At 41.3% G+C, this 20,662-nt stretch overlaps 1 protein-coding gene across 2 annotated transcripts in view; it reads left to right on the forward strand.

The window, feature by feature from the left end:
* The window catches only part of LOC120985679 (centromere-associated protein E-like), a 110,755-nt gene that overhangs the window by 12,605 nt on the left and 77,488 nt on the right, over positions 1-20,662 (forward strand). For both annotated transcript variants that reach the window (XM_040413757.1, XM_040413758.1), the window contains exons 5-13: positions 678-996; positions 2,761-2,858; positions 3,343-3,436; positions 4,204-4,329; positions 15,885-16,010; positions 16,098-16,202; positions 16,293-16,481; positions 17,987-18,198; positions 18,630-18,858. In XM_040413757.1, the coding sequence (XP_040269691.1) occupies positions 678-996; positions 2,761-2,858; positions 3,343-3,436; positions 4,204-4,329; positions 15,885-16,010; positions 16,098-16,202; positions 16,293-16,481; positions 17,987-18,198; positions 18,630-18,858 (1,498 nt within the window). The remainder of the gene's footprint in view (positions 1-677; positions 997-2,760; positions 2,859-3,342; positions 3,437-4,203; positions 4,330-15,884; positions 16,011-16,097; positions 16,203-16,292; positions 16,482-17,986; positions 18,199-18,629; positions 18,859-20,662) is intronic.

The raw sequence follows: 20,662 nt of genomic DNA on the forward strand, positions 1-20,662 counted from the left end.
ATAGGTGATACATGTTGTTTATGGGAAAACTGCTTCAAGAGTGAATTAGTACTACCATTTAGCAGGAATTTATGAATGTAATGTTAATCTATGTGTGCATCAATTTTTGCGACTTCACAGTACATTTCTGGCAGTTTTTTTTGTGTATTGTGTTGCCATTCAGAATGACAACCTTTTTCAACCAGTCATTCATGATGCAGCCATCTACTGTATGCCCAGCTTTAGTTTCAAATATATAGGATCCACCTTGAGTTGTGTTAGTAAGTAACATCAAATGTTATTACTGATAGCAATGCTAAATGTTAAATCCCATGTCCCACAAATGACATTTATTTACTGTCCTTTGTGGGACCACTTCCATTATTAATGATAATATTGTGTGTAATAATAATCGTTATTTATTTAGTGCCAACATATTCCGCAGCGCTTTACAGTCAGTAGTGTTTAGCAAACTTGTGTTTCATATTCAGCATACAAGGTTCGGGTTATCTAAGAATTCCGTTATGGATTTCTCCACCACGGACCATAAATTCTTAGATAACCCGAACCTTGTAACCGAACTTGAAACACAAGTTTGCTCATCCCTAACAGTCAGGAGGTTCACAAAGGTTTATCCTGCAAAGGATTTCAATTTTACTGCAGCTAAAATTCCATTTCTTTATTATTTGCAATTCTAGTAAACCTCCAGTTAGTTCAGAGTATACCAGGAATATATCCAGCCCATCACTGTCAAGGAGAAGTTCTCTTTCTCGTCTCTCCTCCTGGTCCCCTGAGGAGGCTGGCATGGAGCCACCATTGAGCCGCAAGGGCTGGAGTGGATCAGAAATTGACCTCAGAGCATCTCTGTCAGAAAGTGCCCAGAAGCGTTCAGATCTTGTTCAACATCTAAGAGAGGCTCAATCAAAACTGGAGGAGCAATCAGAAGAGCTCAAAAAACGCGACAAGGAGTTAGAAATGAGCAGAGCCAAAACCGATCTGCTGGCTGTAAAGCAAAAAGTAAGATTTTTCCACATAAACGAGCGGGACACTGGAACGTCATACAGTATTTTAAGTTAGATATTTTATTGTACTTATCCAATCCTGGAAGTACAGGTTAAATAGGGTGTGATGATCAAGGCCATGTCACACTGCAGTATTTGCATCAGTATTTGTAAGCCATAACCAAGAGTGGGTAAAAACTATAGTGGGAGCGTTTACTTGTGAAAGCTTTTACAATAGCAATATGTATGAATGTATGAATGATACATTGAATGTATCTTCATCATAAAATGCACAGCCAAGAATAATGTAGAAATTCCTTCTATAATAATATTCTTCAATGTCTACTTCCAAAAAGGGTTTTTTATTTTTATATACTGTTAAAAAAAAGCTTAAACACAATGTACATTAAAAGTTCTGCAACTTTAAAATATACTTTTGGGGTAATTTACCTAGACCGGCGTTTTAGTCTAAATACCCTTTGCACTGGCACATGATGCGCCAGCCTCTACATAAATTGGGTGTATCCACCACCGGACTAAATCTATGCCAGCTCCCTTGCTGGAGTAGATTTAGAAAATTTTCTGCGCCCGCTCCCTGGAGTGGTGGGGGATCAGAAAGGTAAGGTAATTTTTTTCATTAACAGGCTCTAAGCAGGTTAGCAACCTTTTTAAGGGCTCATGCATACAGCCCTATTATGGCTAATGTGTAGAGGTGCATGTGGCCTCTACCATACCGCTTGTCTTCTGAATCATGTATGTTTCATCAGACTGTGTATTTATATCTATATACAGTATATATACTTAGTCACTCTCCTTAGGCTACTTTCACACTCACGTTTGGTGCGGATCTGTCATGGATCTGCACAAACGCTTCCGTTCAGATAATACAACCGTCTGCATCCGTTCAGAACGGATCCGTTTGTATTATCTGTAACATAGCCAATCCGTCTTGAACACCATATTGTATTATCTGTAACATAGCCAATCCGTCTTGAACTGCCATATTGTGTCAGTGAAAACGGATCCGTTTGCCTCCGCATCGTCAGGCGGACACCAAAACGCTGTAAGCAGCGTTTTGGTGTCCGCCTTCAGAGTGGAATGGAGGTGGAACGGAGGCAAACTGATGCATTCTGAGCGGATCCTTATCCATTCAGAATGCATTAGGGCAAAACTGATCCATTTTGGATTTGCAGTTTGAATTTATTACATCACTTTATTTGTGATTGTGGTGTGAGAAACAATAGCTACCCCACTTATGCTTTGCATGAAAGAAGAGCAGCATTCAGTGATTAGTTTTTTTTGTGGTCTGAGGTTGTGTCTGGTACCGATGTTTATCGAAGACTTTGTGCACAGTTTGGAGAAAGGGTTTTGTCGGGAAGAAGTGCGTATTAATGGATAGAGAAGTTCAAGGAAGGTCTCACAAGTGTCAGCCATGAAGAAGGAGCTGGACTCAGGTCTACGACCGATGACAACATTGAGTGTGCACGTGAACTGATTCTGTTAGATAGACGAGTGACAGTGGATTATGTGGCAAATCATTTGCAAATCAACCATGGCTCTACAGTGAAGACAGTGGTGCATTTGTGGCTCGCATCTCAGCCTAAAAAATTTTTTTAATGAGGAAATACAAAAGCTTGTTGACAGATGGACAAAGTGTATTGTAAATCAAGGATTATGTTGGAAACTTATTTGTCTTTTCTGAAATTTATTAAAATAAATTCTACAGCGAGAGTGCAGATAATTTTTGACTCACCCTCTTATATTTTCATTTATCTTTTAGCAATTAGAGTCCTCATTATCCCAGTTAGAGAAGGAGAAAGGCTGGCTGGAAGTGTCCCGTTTTGAGGACAAGAAACAACGAGGAGAACTACAAGACAGGCAAGTTTATTTAAATCCCTGTTACTAGTATTACTCCCTTTACATAGGCTGACTGAGCATGTAATTATCGACATTTGCATGCAGCAATCATCTCCACTGTATGGGGACGAGAGATCGCAACTGCAATCACTTGTTCCTTTACAGATTAATTGTTTCTGGCAGCAGATCCCTGTTTAGCTGTCTGCATCAATGATGCTTTCACCAATGAGTGTTTGCTTGTTTGTCATGTGATTGGCAGCATCTTTACACAAGGCAATTATCGGGAGCGAGTATCCATACAATTTTCATTCCTGTTAATTGACCCATGTAAATGAGCTTTTTAGGAGGGAATTAATCAATCCCCCTACGCCTGTTTTTGGCATAGAAAAATCACCAATCTACTGGACGATACGCAAAAATAACATTCTGAAATATTACTTTACATACTACTACAAATATTAACCATATATATGCCACTGTGAAATATATATTTTTTTTTTAACAGGATTATAAATCTGGAGATGGAAGTGATGTTGGCCAAATCTAGTTTGGAGAATTTTAACTACACAAATGAATTCATGAACCAGAAAATATCTATGGTAAAGTACCATAATCAGTGTGTCTGTTTTTCTGATATTATGTCTAGTGTTGGGCGAAGTTTTGAAAAATTAGATTTGGTTGCTTTGCTGAATTTCACAAATAAATTAGTCACAAAGCGCATGCTGCGTTCAGCAATGATCACAGCATCTGAGAATAACAGTGAGGGCTTTCAGGGGTTAATCTGGTAAAAAAATAAATATATATAATACTCACCTTATCCCTTTGAGTGCGAAGAGGCCACCGTGGCCATCTTGATTGATGACACCATGCAAAATCTCAAGCGGTGTGTGATGTCGTTATCACGCTGGCACAAGATTTCATGTGGGATCTTCAATCAAGATGGCCGCGGCGGCCTCTTGGCTCTCAAATGGATGAGGTAAATATGTTTTTTTTACTGCCATGTCAGGGAAAATTGATTTGTTACAACGAAGTACGAGGAAATTCTGCTTCACAGTGAATCTAATTTTTCCTGAAATTTGAATCGAAGTCCACTTCGGATACTTCGACTCGCAGAACCGTAATTATGTCATTTAAAGTTATATTCAAATGATGTCTGACAAAAAGAAAGTGTGCTTGTAGTGTATTTCTGAAACTAAGGAATTAAATAAGTTTATAAATATACAAAGCATCAGGCTGAAATAACCATAGGGTCTTTATTCATTCTTCAGTCTTGCCTATATTGACATGTCAGCCATAATTGTTTTCCTATATGACATACTGATATAAATATTAAAGTTAAGTTCTTGATTTTTCTAATCTTTTAAAGAGTAATGATGAAATGAATCGGGAACTGAAGACAGCCAGAGAAAATCTTGTATATTTTCGAAATCGCGTGAAAATTCTTGAGGCAGAAAGGAACCATGCTGTGGAGGAGCTCAGGAAATTACGAGAGGTAATCAGGGGAGATCAAGGTCAGGCTAAGTGGCTTGAATACATCTTGGAAAAAGGCAGACAGTCAATGACCTGATATAAAACTCAGTGAACAAGGCTCTGTGCATACTGTGTCAGAGCCCTAGCTTTAGCACACCCTGGAGTTTATGTAAGGCTACTTTAACACTAGAGTTTTTGCTGGATCCGGCTGGGTTCAGCAAAAATGCTTCCGTTCTGATAATACAACCGTCTGCATCCCTTATGAACGGATCTGGTTGTATTATCTTTAACATTGCCAAGACTGATCCGTCATGAATTCCATTGAAAGTCAACCCCAAATGCAGTTGTGCATTTATACTCGGGGGAGCAGATACTGCGCTTGTGGTCTGTTGCTAAGGGCGATCCCGAGCAAAAAATGCATACAGTGGAAGATGCCCACAGGAGACCACAAGTGCCACAGAGACATCCTACACCAGATGGTTAAATGTGTGGATGTGGAATGATATATAGAATAAATAACAAGAATAGATGCACTACTGTGGTGGATGCAAACATTAACATCTGCCTAAACCCTCACACTGATGTTAAAAATGAGGCTTTAGACAGTATATCCTTATATTAAGGATATACTTGAGCTCGCACACCATGCCAAGGTTTCTCAAGTGGCACAGGACCTAACGCTAAACCTACCTGTACCGTAACGGTAGTTCCAGGAGCCAGTGGGCAAATTACAGCAGCGTAAGGTCCACCTCACAGCAAACAGCTCCCAGTTCCCTCCAGTGTGACTAACCACACATACAATGGGAGGAGGGAGGAGGCTTAGAGTCTCACCCATGGCTGGCTGATATGTTGCAGGCCTCACAGGTGCACCTAAATGCTGCCTATGGATGGTAATCAAGGCGCATTTAGATTGGAGTTTATACACCTCTACATATAAATATACAGTTTAGGACCGTTCCGAATGTGGGTGAAGGCCAGTAAGTTCAGAGCACATCACTTTGCCATGTCCAACATCTGGCTCTCTCCTCAAACAGTTAATGACATCTCGGACCCAGTTAATCTATCGAGTTGCCTCCAGCATCCACATACGTATGAAACAAAACAGACTTTCAACAAATATGCGATGCGAAGGGGGTAATCAGACACGCGCTGTCTAGATTGTATGGCCTACTCATCTCTCCGACCAATCAATCCTCTCCTACCTATATCCTCAACTGGGAAAGAGACCTAGGGCTCACCTATTCAACTGAACAGAAAGAACGTCTTTACACATTAACACATAAGACCTCTATAGCCAGCAATATACAGGAAACAGGTTTTAAGGTCCTATCCAGGCGGTACAGGTCCCTACCAAGTTACATTCTCTCTTTCCTACAGTCTCCCCGCTACGTTGGCGTTGTGGGAGAAAGAGAGGATCGATTTTACATATTTTTTGGGAGTGTCCCATGCTAGCCAGCTTTTGGCATGAGGTATGGCGCATCGCGTCTAAATTCACTAATCGCGCTCTCCCCAAGACACCTGCATTCTTCCTACTCCATCATAGCGAGATCCCCATGTCAACATACAGGAGGTCGGTGGTACGACATATGGTGAACGCCGCAAGAGCATGTATCCCTTTGCATGTGGAAACAAAATTCTGCTCCCACAATAGCAATGTGGATCTACAAACTTCAGGAGGTCATGAGAATCGAGGACCTGACAACACCTCTAAGAGGTACAGTATCCAAATTTCGCAAAACGTGGCAGCACTGGATTGCGTTCCAAAACTCACAGAAATATACAACATTATTGACAGCATAGAATCCAAAAGGTGTTTTTTTTAGTTTGTTTTTTTCTTCTTTTCTCCCCATCCCACCCTCCTCTCTTCCCTCACTCTTCTCTTCTCTCCTTTCTTAGATTTACACCTATCTCTTAAAGTTCACACTCCGAATAACGGATGTTAAGTAAATGTCTATGCTATTCAGTCTTTTTATTTGATTCAGTTGCTTATATATGTGCAAATACACCTAATACAAATGCAGTTGTGCATTTATACTCGGGGGAGCAGATACTGCGCTTGTGGTCTGTTGCTAAGGGCGATCCCCAGCAAAAAATGCATACAGTGGAGGATGCCCGCAACAGACCACAAGTGCCACAGAGACATCCTACACTAGATGGTAAAATGTGTGGATGTGGAATAATGTGGTCTGTTGCGGGCATCCTCCACTGTATGCATTTGGGGTTGAGCATTTTCTGCCTTTTGAGACCACGTATTTTTGTCATTTAAATTGTATATTTATATGTGGAGGTGTATAAACTCCAATCTAAATGCGCCTTGATTACCATCCATAGGCAGCATTTAGGTGCACCTGTAAAGCCTGCAGCATATCAGCCAGCCATGTGTGGGACTCTAAGCCTCCTCCCATTGTATGTGTGGGTAGTCACACTGGCGGGAACTGGGAGTTGTTTGCTGTGAGTCGAACCTTACCCTGCTGTAATTTGCCCATTGGCTCCTGGTACTACCCATACGGTACAGGTAGGTTTAGCGTTAGGTCCCGTGCCACTTGAGAAACCTTGGCATGGTGCGCGGGCTCGGGTATGTCCTTAATATAAGGATATACTGGCTAAAGTCTAATTTTTAACATCAGTGTGAGGGTTTAGTCAGATGTTACTGTTTGCATTCACCACAGTAGTGCCCCTATTCTTGTAATTAGAGATTGTGTCAGAAAAAACTGATCCGTTACGATTGACTTGCATTGTGGGTCACGACGGATCCGTCTTGCTCCTCATCCCATGATGGAAAGCAAACCGCAGCATGCTGCGGTTTTGTCTCCGTTATGAGAAAGGAACGGAATGCATTTTGGAGCATTCCATTCTGTTCAGTTAAGTTTTGTCCCCATTGACAATGAATGGGGACAAAATGGAAGCGTTTTTTCCAGTATTGAGCCCCTATGACGGATTTCAATACCGGAAAAAAGAAACTCTAATATGAAAGTAGCCTTAAATGTATCCATAGGGCTCCATTTACCCGAAGGAGGTGAAAAGGATGTCCTTTTGGCCTCCATTTTGCATATCTATGAGCACTTTTCTATACAGAAAGCCACTACTATTTTTTTTACAACGGAATCCTTTCAGCGACGTAAGCCACCCAATACCTATAGTGGCATATGTTGGAGACTTCAGTTGGATGTATATACCAGGAAATTTTCCAACATATACCGCTGACGTAAGGCTTAAACACAGTCTTCACAATGTCTAGTGTCTTACTGAAATATGCATCATCGTGAATTTACAGCTTTCTCAGCTATTTTAAGCCATCTTATTACATCTATCAGTATGATCACCTTTTATTGCATCTTACATTTGCTTTTGTCCCTTCTGGAGGGCACATTTATATGCAACAGTGGCATACCTTAAAGGGAACCTGTCATCAATTTTATGCTGAACTCACCGAGGACAGCATAAAGTAGTGACAGATGAGCGGATTTCAGCGGTGTGTCACTCATGAGCTAAAAGTAAGTGGTTGCTGAGAACCAGCATCATAATCATTGCAGAACAGGCCTTGAAAATAGTCAGATCTACCTGAGAAGAGTCAGAGTTATTCATAAGCTTCTGCTCCTCCCACCCATCTGCTGATGATTGACAGTTCTCTTCTAGGGAGAAAAGTAAGGAGAAGACTCAATCATCAGCAGACGGGTGAGAGAGCAGGAGACTATAATAACCATGACTCTTCTCAGGTAGATCTGACTCTTTTCAAGGCCTGTGCTGCAATGATTATGATGCTGGTTCTCAGCAACCACTTACTTACTGCTGAAATCAGCGCGTCTGTCACTACTTTATGCTGCTCTGAGTGAAGGCAACATAAAGTTGATGACAGGTTCCCTTTAACGAGACTGCTACGGGGCCCACTGGAACATTGGGGACAGGCGCTGAACTTCCTGTCTTCACAACGTAAAAAGTATTGCATTTTTACATAGCTGCCACTAGGGGGAACTCAGTGCAAAGAGATTATTACAATAACTGCGTAAGTTCCTATGCACTGAGCTTCCCCTACTGGTGGTTGCAGGCTGCCAATTTTGTAATACACACCTAAACATTGTAATTTAAACTCTAAGAAGAAAAAGTCTTGAAATCCTTAAGATCACTGGGTCAATAGACATGTTAATGATATGTAAATGATTAAAAAAGGAAACAAAATATTCAAAACACCTTGATTTATTCAATATCGATTATGAGCGCCAAACGCACAAATACATGCACTTACACCCCTTAGGATGCTGTCAGTGAGATTATTACTGGTTGTCTGAGAAATGTTCTGCCAGGCTGAATGAATCATCAAGAACTGCTGGGCATGCAAATCATCAAGAACTGCTGCTGGCATCTCCCTTTGCAATTGCCAACAATAACATCCATAATGTGCTCATGGGAGACAAGTTTGAAGATACTTCTGGCCATGGTAGCGTGTTTAGGCCATACAGGCTGCTCACAATAGCATGAGCAACATGCGGCTTGGCGTTGTCCTGTTGAAAAACGGCTCCTGCGCCATTCTTCTATTTACACAATCTGTCCATGCAGAGGTTCTCCTCTGGGCAGATCTTGCTGTCATTCCAGTTCATCGTTGTTCTCCCAATCACCAGGACACACAACATTGAACAGTGCTTGCATCTTGGCTTAGGCATGTGGTGAAACCAGGTTTCTCAGTTGAATGATTCTGTCCATCTCAGCTTACAAGTGGTGATAACCGGCACGTCGTTGAACTGAAGGCATCACACAATCATCCCACACAACTTGATCCCATTTTTCAGGTTTCATGTGGCCAAAAAAGTTTGCTTTCAATCTGTTTTTTTATACCCCACAGATGGGAGCTAGGTGCTTGAAAATGTGATCAACACCTGTGTAGCAACACCTGCTACCTCCTGCATTGCATAACCTAACGGTTTGGGAAGCAGTGATTTATATGCCAGTTATCTTCTGTCAATACATTAAGAAATATACCATTCAGAATGAGTGTCATATTCTTGAAGCACCCATTCTGACACAGAAGTCAGATAAAGTAAGTGAAGCCAAGGGCGGCTTCATTTTATTACAATTCATCAGAAATCCGGGGGACTGAGCTTTGCGTTCTGTGTTTCCTGTGAGTTTTTGATGCACATGTACTGGCAAACTGGGTGTGGAAGGGTGGCCGATACTAAATTTTGGTAGGGCCTTATGAGATTTCTGTACATCCCTGTTTGCAAACATATTGATAAGAGCAGTAACCCATTGCAAGTGTGAATGTGATCTTTTTTTTTTTTTTTAAATATCATCTTTATTGAGATAGATAAATAAATCATATCTTTTCAATTCTTTTCAATGCAGGTGGTTACAATGTCGTTAATGAAACTTTGCATAATACACATAATGTACATATCAAATATTAAATTTGATAGATGCCTTGATGGTATAAGCACCTACAGTATTATACATTATTACAGGTATGATGATATCTCCCTTTTTTCTCTATATGGTCATAAACAATAACCTCTACTAAACAACCCCCAACTATCCCACCCACTCCCTCCCTCCCACTCACTTTAAGGTCTTTTACATACTTGATCATCTTCCCTAATGTCTTATCCACTGAGTCTACCTCACATATCAATCTATCTGCAAAATCCCCAGGGTGTTCAATAATCTCCTTTTTTAGGTACCACTCTGAATATATAAAGGGTTTCATTGTCTTCACTAACTCTTCATTACTTAGGGCTATTTTTATGAATGTTTCCCATCTACTGAAAAAGACATTGACCCAATTCCCGTTGTTCTGTTCTGCTTCTGCCCTCTCAAGCAAGAAACATGACTTAACGTGCAAGAAAACATCACTCATTGAGGGTACTGTAGGGTTGAGCCACTCTCTAAAAAGGCACCTTTTGGCTGCTAATAGCAGTAGATGCACAAATGGGGTTATCTTTTGCCCCTCGGGAGCCACCTGAAATATTAGAAGCTCTGGAGTAAGTGAGATCTCCACTTTTAGGTGGCGTTTGAATTGGAAAATGACCGATGTCCAAAACTTTTTTGTCTCCGGACAAGACCATATGCCATGGTATAGATCTGTGCCATTTTCATGGCATTTTGGACATTTTGTGATTCTGTCTGTTTGAGGCACCCGAGAGGCAAAATGAAAGCCATAAATAGCCTTGTGTATCATCCTAAAATACGTCTCCCTCCAGCCCTCGTTCGGTGTCACTTTCCTAATTGTCTCCCACCCTTTCAGAATGATCAGTTTTATATCTACTGATGGGAATTCTTTTCTCCATTGTGAGAAGAGGCTTTCCGCTACTTGTCTCTGCTTCATATCTCTCAATCCTCCATACAGCTCTGAGAGTGATTTTTTCCTAAGTCCCTGACCCATCAGTAGGTCAAAGTCCTTCATTCCCATTTCCCTTGTTAGGTTTAAGACCCGCTTAGTTAGAAATTCCTTGACTTGTGAGTACGCCAGAGGATGCTGATTATATAATATTGGGAATCTCTCTATAAACTCCTCATAATTGAGATATCTTCCCTTTTGTGTATCCCACATATCTCTAACATTGCTAATCCCTAGCTCCTTCCATTTTTGGAAGTGTTTAGCTTCCCTCCCTGCTGGAAATTCTGGGTGGCCCCATATGCTCATGTGCTTAGATAAAGTGAAGGGCAGTGAGAACAACTTACGGATTGCTTTCCAGCTCGCCACAGTATCCTTTATTAGAAAACTTCCTTTTGCCTCAGGGGGTAAGGCACAATATTTAGTGTGTAACAGGGCTGACATTGACCAGGGAGCTACCAATTGTTCCTCCAAATTGGTATTAGTGTAATAATGTGTTCTAAATATATCCAATCCAGACTATGTCTTAAATGGCTTGCCAGATTGTATGCTCTTATGTCCGGAAAGTTTAGCCCCCCTAAATTTTTTGGTAATTGCAATTTAGCTAGGGAAATTCTGGATTTTTTCCCCCTCCAAAGAAATGATCTAAACGCTTTCTCCAATGCATCAATGTCCTTATGTTTGAGTAGGATGGGGATCGTCTGTAAGGGGTAGAGGACTTGGGCTACACACATCATTTTTAACAGCTGACTTCTCCCTCCCAGGGACAGCGGCAGGGTCATCCACCTCTTAATATCCGCAAGGATTTTTTTGATTAGTGGTGGGTAATTTAATGTATATAAGGAGTCAGGAGTACTGCCTATGTTAATTCCCAGGTATTTTATCGAGCGATTAGCTATCTGTAGGGGAAATCCTAAAGGCCTTGTATGCAGCCTTGTCGCTTGGGGTCCGATAAACATCAATTCCGATTTATCTGCATTGACTTTGAATCCCGAAATGGAGCCAAACTTTTCCAGTAATCCAAAAAGATGACCTATGTCTCTATGTGTTTTTTCTAAGAACACTAACAAGTCATCGGCAAAGAGCGCGTGTTTTATCACTTTTCTTCCCGATTTACCAATTTTGATTCCCTCCAACCTAGTATCTCTCTCAAGCTGTCTAGATAAAGGCTCCAATGCTAGATTAAAAAGGAGCGGGGAAAGTGGACAACCCTGTCTCGTCCCCTTACCTAATTGTATGGGGCTAGACAAGAAACCTGGTGTAGCAACTCTAGCTTGTGGGTTTGAATAGATTCCATTCAGGAAACTTCTAAATGGCCCCTCAAAGCCCATTTTGTTTAACACCTCTCCGATCCATCCCCAGTCCACGTTGTCAAACGCTTTCTCCGCATCGATGGTTATTATGGCCGGGGATGCATGGGAGACAGGTCTGAGTTTTACCTCATCCAATGCCAACAACATTTTTTCGAATATTCATCACTGCCGATCTACCTTGAATAAAAAGCCACTTGGGCGGACGAAATCAATTTAGGTAGTAAATTTGAGAGCCTATCTGCCAGGATTTTAGATATGATTTTAAGATCGACATTGATGAGGGAAATTGGACGGTATGAGGCTGGATTAGTGGGATCCCTCCCGGGCTTCAGAAGGACCTTAATGTAGGCCGTGTTAGTCAATGACGGGATTGGGTCCCCCTTCATATAGCCTGAGTAGATCTGCGAGAGAGTCGGCGCTATGTCTTGGGCTAAGATTCTATAGAATTCCCCACTAAACCCGTCGGGCCCTGGTGCCTTCTCTAGGGGTAAGTTTTTAATATACGTGACGACATTCAACATCTCTCGGTCCTCAGCCGATAGTTTAGACATTTGAATTCCATTTAGCCAGCTGCTCCCATCTCTGCCTTGAGAAGGGTTAGCTGCATATAAATTCTCCCAGGATTTTGTTTATCTCTTCCGGGTGGGAGGTCACTATTCCATTTTTCCCTTTAAGGGAGTGAATGGTAGATATCAATCTTTTCCCCTTTGCCAACCTAGCCAGTAGTCTGCCTGCCTTATTGCCATAACGGTATAAGTGCGCCTCCCATCTTGTCGTTGCAAAATTATCCCATTTTTTAAGCCAAGCCTCATAATCCATTTTGGCGTTTTGCCATTTTATACGAGAATCATTTGTAGGGATGGCCTGGAAAAGGGTATAGGCTCTCTTTAACTCACTACTCAACTGACCTATCTTTTCCTTTATCCTTTTACGCTTACTGAACATGTATGCCATGATCCGCCCCAGTATTACTGACTTTCCTGCATCCCAAAGTAATTGATGGTTACCTATGTCCTTATTCTCCTGTTCATATTCTAACCACCATCCTTTTAGGAAATTATTTTATTCCTCATCCTTGAATAGTGCGGTTGGGAACCTCCATAGGAAATCAGATCCTCGGGGAGTTTCCCTTCTCAGGGTGACAGATATCGGGGAGTGGTCTGAAATTATCATGTCCTCTATGCGTGGATCTGAGACGCATAGTGATCCTGATTTATCACATAGTATATAATCAAGTCGTGACCACGACTGGTGGGCATGTGAGTAATGTGTATACTCCCTTCCTTCTGGGTTTCGGATCCTCCATAAGTCTAACATATCTGCGTCAGCTATGAGTTGTGCTCATCTGTTTTCAGTACTTCCTTTTTTCCCCACTTTCCCAGGGCCCCTTCTCCTGTCTTCTTTCTCATCTAACACTGTGTTCATGTCCCCTGCAATTATTTTCAATTTCGTCGGTTCTATGGATATATCCCTCGTTAGCGCGTTAAAAAAAGGTCTATCACATTTATTTGGCCCGTAAACATTGAAGATACTGATATCCCTTCCACCATCTGTAAGATGTAATTTAGAAACCCTACCCTGTTTATCATGTGTGTGCCCATTCACTTTATATTGAAGCCCTTTTTTTAGCAGTGTCAGCACTCCTGCCTTCCTACCCACAGCCCCTGAGCTATATACTTCCCCTACCCAATATTTTTTCATTCTTCCGTAGTCCTCGGTCGGGAGATGGGTTTCTTGCAAAAGAGCAATATCGGCCCCCAATCGCTTAAGGTGTTTCAGGATCAGCCTACGCCTGTTGGGAGACCTCAGTCCCTTGACATTCCACGAGACAATTTTTATACGGTTATCCATTAGAGTATCTGATATCTTCTAAGTAACCCTGTAACCCTCCCGCACCCCCTCCCCCAACCTTATGCAAAACTATAACCTTAAGATGTCTTGGCAATGGAACAACCCAGGGTGGTCTGCACCCTATACCTAGCCATTGCCTTGGACTTCTGAGAAACATTTAAGTTTTGGCTTCACTTTTTTCCAACAATAGAGAGAAACTATTTCGTTTTCTGACCACCTCCGTCCTAGACACCTGTGTACATTAAGTAAGTACCAAAAAGAACAATGATAACATTAACCCCTTTGCTATTAATATGTACCGCACTCTATAGACAACTCCCTCCTTCCTGATCAGTATCGGGGTAGCACCTCTTCCTCCCGGCATCCCTATACTTGTTATCTGAGCTACTGACCCTATACCTAACGAGATCCATTCAAAGCATACACAACCATTGACAATCATTAAGGTGCAGTGCCCTCCCTTACTTCATAGCTTTTCCTTCCCCGGTCAGAATTAAGTACCCTTACTTTATCTTCTATAGTATACTGGAGCCTCTGTTATCATATTATAGCAAAGTCCAACTTTTACGTTAGAAGCAAGAAGTTCAACTGTAACAGGAACTACATTATACTTATCAGTCCCGCAGGTTTACAAGGGAATCAATCAATCAGTCCGCGATTGTACAATCTCGTGGTGACCTTCTCACAGTCCTGGATCCTGGTGATATCTGGCCAGAAGAGGATTGTTCCAGGTCTTCTGGTGAAGATGCATGATCTGCACCCTTATAGGTGATGGCTGGTAATCTTTGCCTCTTTGTAAGAACATCTCGCAAAGCGATTTCCGCCTCCTCTGGGTCCGTGTACGACTCCATCTTGTTGTTAGGGAAAAAAAAACTCAATGTCGCGGGGTATAGTAAGGAGAATCTTATCTGACTCTTGAATAGCGTGGAGCATAATGGAGCAAAGGCCCTCCTGCGTTTAGTCACCTCCGGTGAGAAATCTCCAAAAATTAGCACACGGTGGCCTCTTATGTCAATGGCTTTGCCGTTCAGCTTGAACGCTCGTAATATGGCCGCCTTGTCTGCGTAGTCCAGATATTTGACAATTACTTGACCTGCCCTGGCTTTGTTATTAGGAGCGTTTACAGCCTTATCGCGTCTGTCAGGCCCATACTGTGCGTTATAGGGACCGACTCTATGTGCCCTCTCGACTTTGCAGCTAGCTCCAAGGCCCAGCGCTTCTGGTATTTCGCGGGCACAAATGGCTTCCAGATCTTTTGCCAGTACAGCCTCAGGGAGGCCCACTATGCGTAAGTTGCTCCTACCAGAGCGGTTTTCTAGATCGTCCACCTTTTCCCATAACCTGGCATTCTCCAGTAAAGCTCTCTTAAGCTGTTTGCGTACCTTTTCATAATCGCCTTCCATCTCCGCCATTCTTGTCTCCAGCGTCTCCAGCCGTGTGTCGTGCTGTGCGACTTCTGCTTTCTAAAATACGTGTCGCCACTTCCACCGCCAGGAATTTATAATCGATGACCATTTTTTCCTCTTACGCGGTTTGAGCGCCTGCATCTTCTGTCTTCTCAGTTTGTGTCATAGCTGGCACTTCCTCCTCTGGTGGCTGCGCCATATTGGTGTCAGTTGGCGCCTTCCCGGGCTTTGCCGTGGTTTTCTTAGATTTGCTCCCCATCTGGACAACGGACCGGTGGTGAAGCTAGGCAGTAACGCGATTGTCCGGTCTGTGACTCTGCCCAGACTGTTTGTAGGGAATTTATGTGGAAAGCGGTGTCTTTCGGAGCGGAGCTCTTAGTGCTTGCTTCTCACCATGTCGGCGCCGGAACCGGAAGCCGTGAATGTGATCTTGATGAGGATTTCACTTTCATCATCTTCAAAACCATTTTAGGGTAACTGGCAAAGGTGTCAACAGTATTGGAATTTGAACAGTTTTTAACAAGCATTGAGTTATTTTCAGCAGAAATTCTGTCCTTTTTTAGATAATGCCTTAGCTAAAAGTCTACATTGGATAAAAAAATTAAACATTGTAAAATACTGTAACTGTATAATAAATTACTTTGACTTTGTGACTAGTATAATATATCACAGTTCACTTTCTCAGGGTAGTCAGCTGGCTCTTAGTCAAACAAATGAAGCAAACCAGAGAACAACGGATACACTCCGAACTCATCAAAACCTTCAGGACGAGCTTGCTAACCTGCAGCTAAACTTTAACAACATTAATCTGGTATGAGCACAGAAACAGAATTAGTTGATTCCAAAAATGAGCCATATCGTAGAATTTATCATTTCTTAAAAGTGTTGCTTCCAACAGGAGAAAGAACTTCTGTCCTCCAAAGTCTTACGAGTGGACGAGAAAGTTTTAGATCTTACTTTAAGACTGAAAGTTGCTCAAACCGACAGAGATCGATTTTTGAAGGTACATATGGTAGCAGATTGATCAAAAAAATAATACCTTAAGATCGCTTTTATTGACATGAGCTGGCATAAAACTCTTCCCTCCAACCAGGAAAAGCTTGAGCTGAATCGACGCACACAGGAACTATCTCTTGAACTGGAGAGGGCCCAGAAAGGACGGGAAGGGTTTAATGACCAGGTCAGTGACCTCCATATTGAACTAGTTGGGGCCAAAGCACAAGCAAATCGACAAGACCAAGAGAAGGTGCAAATGAAAGAAGAATTGGTGATGCTGAAGCAAGTAAGGATTTAGTAAATCTTGTGATAACAAAAGTGTGAAAATCACCACAAATATGCAAATTCTCTAAAAGACTATATCTTTCGACCCCTATTCTTCAACATTTAAAGTGTCACTAACCTTTTAACAAAATTTGCATTAATCAATAGTACAGTGTGTGTACATGAGGAATAACACTATTTATGGCCATTATAACACTTGTATCTGGTATTTTAGCAGTTTTTCTCTGTACATAATAAATGTCTAGTTTTCAGTTCAGTGGAGACTACCTGCAGTCCACTGCACACAGAAAGTTGGGGAGAATCTGCTTGCTAACCTTCTCTTAGTCAGAAGCAGCCCCAAGAACATGGAGGGCATTACATAGAGGTACTGATCTGTATAGTTAGCACTTAGGAAGTTTATATTTCAGCTCACATGGCTTCAGCTGTCTGCTTGTCTGTGTGTGTCCTGATCAATCCTCTACTTTCCCTCTCCATAGACTTGCATTGACATATGTAATATGATCCTCCTGTGGAGCTGCTCCCATCTAGGACAGGATTAAGGCATTTTTCATTAGGAAAAGCAGTTAAAAAGGGGTGGGGGTGGGGGTAAACAACTGATAACATGAGAAGTAGACAAAACATATTATAAAGCTTCTTTTGATCGGTTGTACTATTGATTTATTCAAAGTTGTGTGAAAAGTTAATGAACATTTAACAATTCCGAGAATTGTCAGTTTTAATTGTATTTATTATGTTTTAAGGGGAGGTTATTGCTATTGATGCTGTCTACAAAGGTATAGTAGAATCTATAGAACTCAATCACTCACTTTTTGTATGATCCCATTTTACTCATTTGGGGCTAAAAACCATTATTTCAATTGGTCTTTATTAAAAAATATAAAGCCGTTCTGTCACAAAGGTTAACTGTTTTTCTAGCTGTGTGCATCCTATTTTCACTTTGTGCTGGCCATCTTATAACCCCTATGTCTAAATTACTAAGAATTACATTCTTATCAGTAAGATAAGGATTGAGCTTCAATGAGCTCATAAGGTCTGAAAGCAGAGATAAGAAGCCCATCAGCTCCCTGTCTGACAGAGAGAAAATTCAGATCCTGCTAGTAGAACTCTGTACAGAGAAAAAGACTCCATATTTTTAATAAAGACCAATTGAACAAAAATGATTTTTAGCCCATTAGTATAATGCACTAATAAATAAAAAAAATCCCCCCAAAGGTGTACATAACCTTTCATGATGGTTCCATTTTGTTTTCTGACAACAGATAAATCCCTCAAACTCAATCACATTATATTTATTCTCTTTTTAATATGTGTAAATGATATCCCACAGTACTTATCCATAGCCTATGATCTCTAATTTGCTATAGAATGAAGATTTCATTTTCTAATTACCAGTATGTATCTTCTGATTATATATGTATAAGAAGAAGGTATTATCTGGAATTTGTCTTTTATTAAGTGAAAAGATATGATGCGTGAAGCCCATAATTGTGGCTGTTTTTCAACCAGGTGAATGAGAAGTTAACAACAGAGTTGGGTCAAATACAGCAGAGTCTTCAGAATACATTAGAAGAGCTTCACCAGACCCAAGCAGAGCATAAGATCTCCAGCAACCTTGCATCTGCACTTGAGGCTGAACGAAAGCAACTCTTAGAGGAGAAGCAAACATTGATGGCTGTCATGGAGAATGATGAGGATAGCCAGAGCCTCCAGGAACTCAGGTAACTAGATGCAGCAACAGTCCTAAAGCTTTTTAGGCAAGATGAATATACTGTAAAATTAATATTTTCCACATTATAAATAATTTTCTCAGTGGAAAGCCATTCATCTCATAGGAACTATTTTATCAGTGCACTGCGCCACATAGCATGGGTGGTACATGATAGGTTAGTACATAGACAAAATGATTATTGATAGGGATGTTTCATCTGAAGTCGATTCGCTCATCCTTAATTATTGATAACAGTCTCAAAATTGCTTGGATTGTTAAATGGGATCGGTCACCACAATCTAAGACTATTATCTGCAGTAATAAATGAGTAGTACTGCAGATAAGGAGTCCAGATCATTTTTTTTACATTTCCTTGGCTTTCTATGGTAGGTGAATGCTGCATGGTTTTCAAAAATGTCTATATATTTTTTTAATTTCCAGAGCTTCCCATAGCCAGCTACAAGAAGAAAGAGACAAGCTACAAGTCCGTTGCCATGACCTAGAAGTGACTTTAGACCAAGCACATGAACAATTGGGTTCCCAAATCCAGGAGCAGCAGCAAATTACATTGTATTGGAAGGAAAGATGGCAACAGACAGCTGTCAGCTTGAAGAATACAGAGGAACTGCTAGAGCAAGAGAGAGCTCAGTGTCAGAAAGCTTCTGATAAGGTGTGAATTACTGCATTTCTTCTATTTTTGACTATAGAACTGAAACAAGTCAAAACTGTGAGTGTCTTTAAGGTAATTGTCACTGTTATTGGGTGTATTGGGGGGATATAATTAGAGTTATATCTTGACCTCACAATTGACTTGTATTTACTTTTCACCATGTAGCCCAAGCTTATTTATTACTTTGAAAATAAAGAGAATTGCACAGAGAACATTATCACAAATTCGGGTTTTCCACCAGGTCCTATAGTCTCTTGGCAATACTTCGTACTCTTTAAATTTACTTTAAATGTATCCACGCTAGTGTCCACATCCTTATTGGGCTAACTAGTGGGTGTTTTTAAGATGTATATGTGTGTATAATGATATTGATGGAGACTGGCATTTGCACAGTCCCTATGACAAGGATGTTCAAAGACGGAGCACAGGCAAAAAGCAAGATCATAGAGGCATAAGAATCAAGCAAGTGCTGATAAATGAACAAAAAATAAGTATTTACTGTATATCCTGAAGGACTGTTAACGCTTATGGCCTATTTTACAAACATATGACCTGAATATAAATCGCAAGCCTTCATACATTCTTTTTACCAGACACTAAAGTTTGGAAGAAGTAGATAGGGTTAAAGAGGACCTTTCATGGGTCCAGACATTATAAAATAAGTAGCACGTTATGTAGGGCATAAAGCAGGGATCTAATAGTGCTTACTATTTTTCCTGGGCGCCGCTCCGTTCGCCCCTTTTAAATTCTCTCGCCTGGTGTGCTAATTAATAGCATTGGAACACGGAGGAGGAGACGCCAGGGTTTCTCAATGGGCGTCTCCTTCTCCCTGGCTGTAGCGCGGTCCAATCACAAAAGAGAGCGTCACAGCCAGGGAGAAGCATACCAGGCGGGAGAATTTAACAGGGGCACAGTGGGCGAACGGAGTGGCGCCCAGGAAAAATAGTAAGCGCTATCAGATCCATGCTTTAGGCCCTACATAACGTGCTACTTATTTTATAATGTCTGGACCCATGAAAGGTCCTCTTTAAAAAGGAGGTATTTGAAATCTTTATTAATCCATTAATCATTTTTATTGAAATGCTGCTGTGATACAGAACATAAAAATGAAGAAAACAAACCGCAATAATATTGAAACCAATGACATTATCCACATACAGAATTGTCTGGTGTTTTGCAATGAATTCTAAGGTACAGGAATAAAACAGGCTTGGACATATTTAGACAGATCACATCACTTTAACCTGTAATCAATGGGCAAGCTTCTTGTCGGCCAGCTTCCAAAATGGCACATAGCTGACACCCAATCATGTAACAAAGAGAGCTAGACACAGACATCTCTCCTTTCCAGTAGCTGAAAGCACTTTTTTACATGCATAGAAGTTTACACCTTCTAGTCCCCTCCTCAGAATGTCCAGTCTGCAGTACGCATGTTCATTGAACTAAGCCCTCGGGAATGGGGCTCGGTGGTCATCTGACATAGAACAAAGGGGCTTTGTATCTGGTAACTAAGGGTACGTTTGCATCTGCTGCATGCCTGATCCAGCACAAATGTCAACTGGCCGTCGGACAAAAAACGTTGTATGCAACGTTTTTTGATCTGCAGAAACCTGGCATTTATGTCGGAAAGCATCTGGATCACTGCTGGACCCCATTATAGTCAATGGGGATCTGGCGGTGAATTGTAGAGTCCAACAGGCTGCTCTCTGTTGGAACAGCCTGCCGGAACTGTGACTGCATTTATGAATGTACCCTAAGGCTGAGTTTACATTTTCGTTGAGCTTTCCGTTCTGATCTGTCAGAA

This window comes from Bufo bufo, chromosome 1 (assembly GCF_905171765.1).
Source record: "Bufo bufo chromosome 1, aBufBuf1.1, whole genome shotgun sequence".
Taxonomy (NCBI): Eukaryota; Metazoa; Chordata; class Amphibia; order Anura; family Bufonidae; genus Bufo; species Bufo bufo.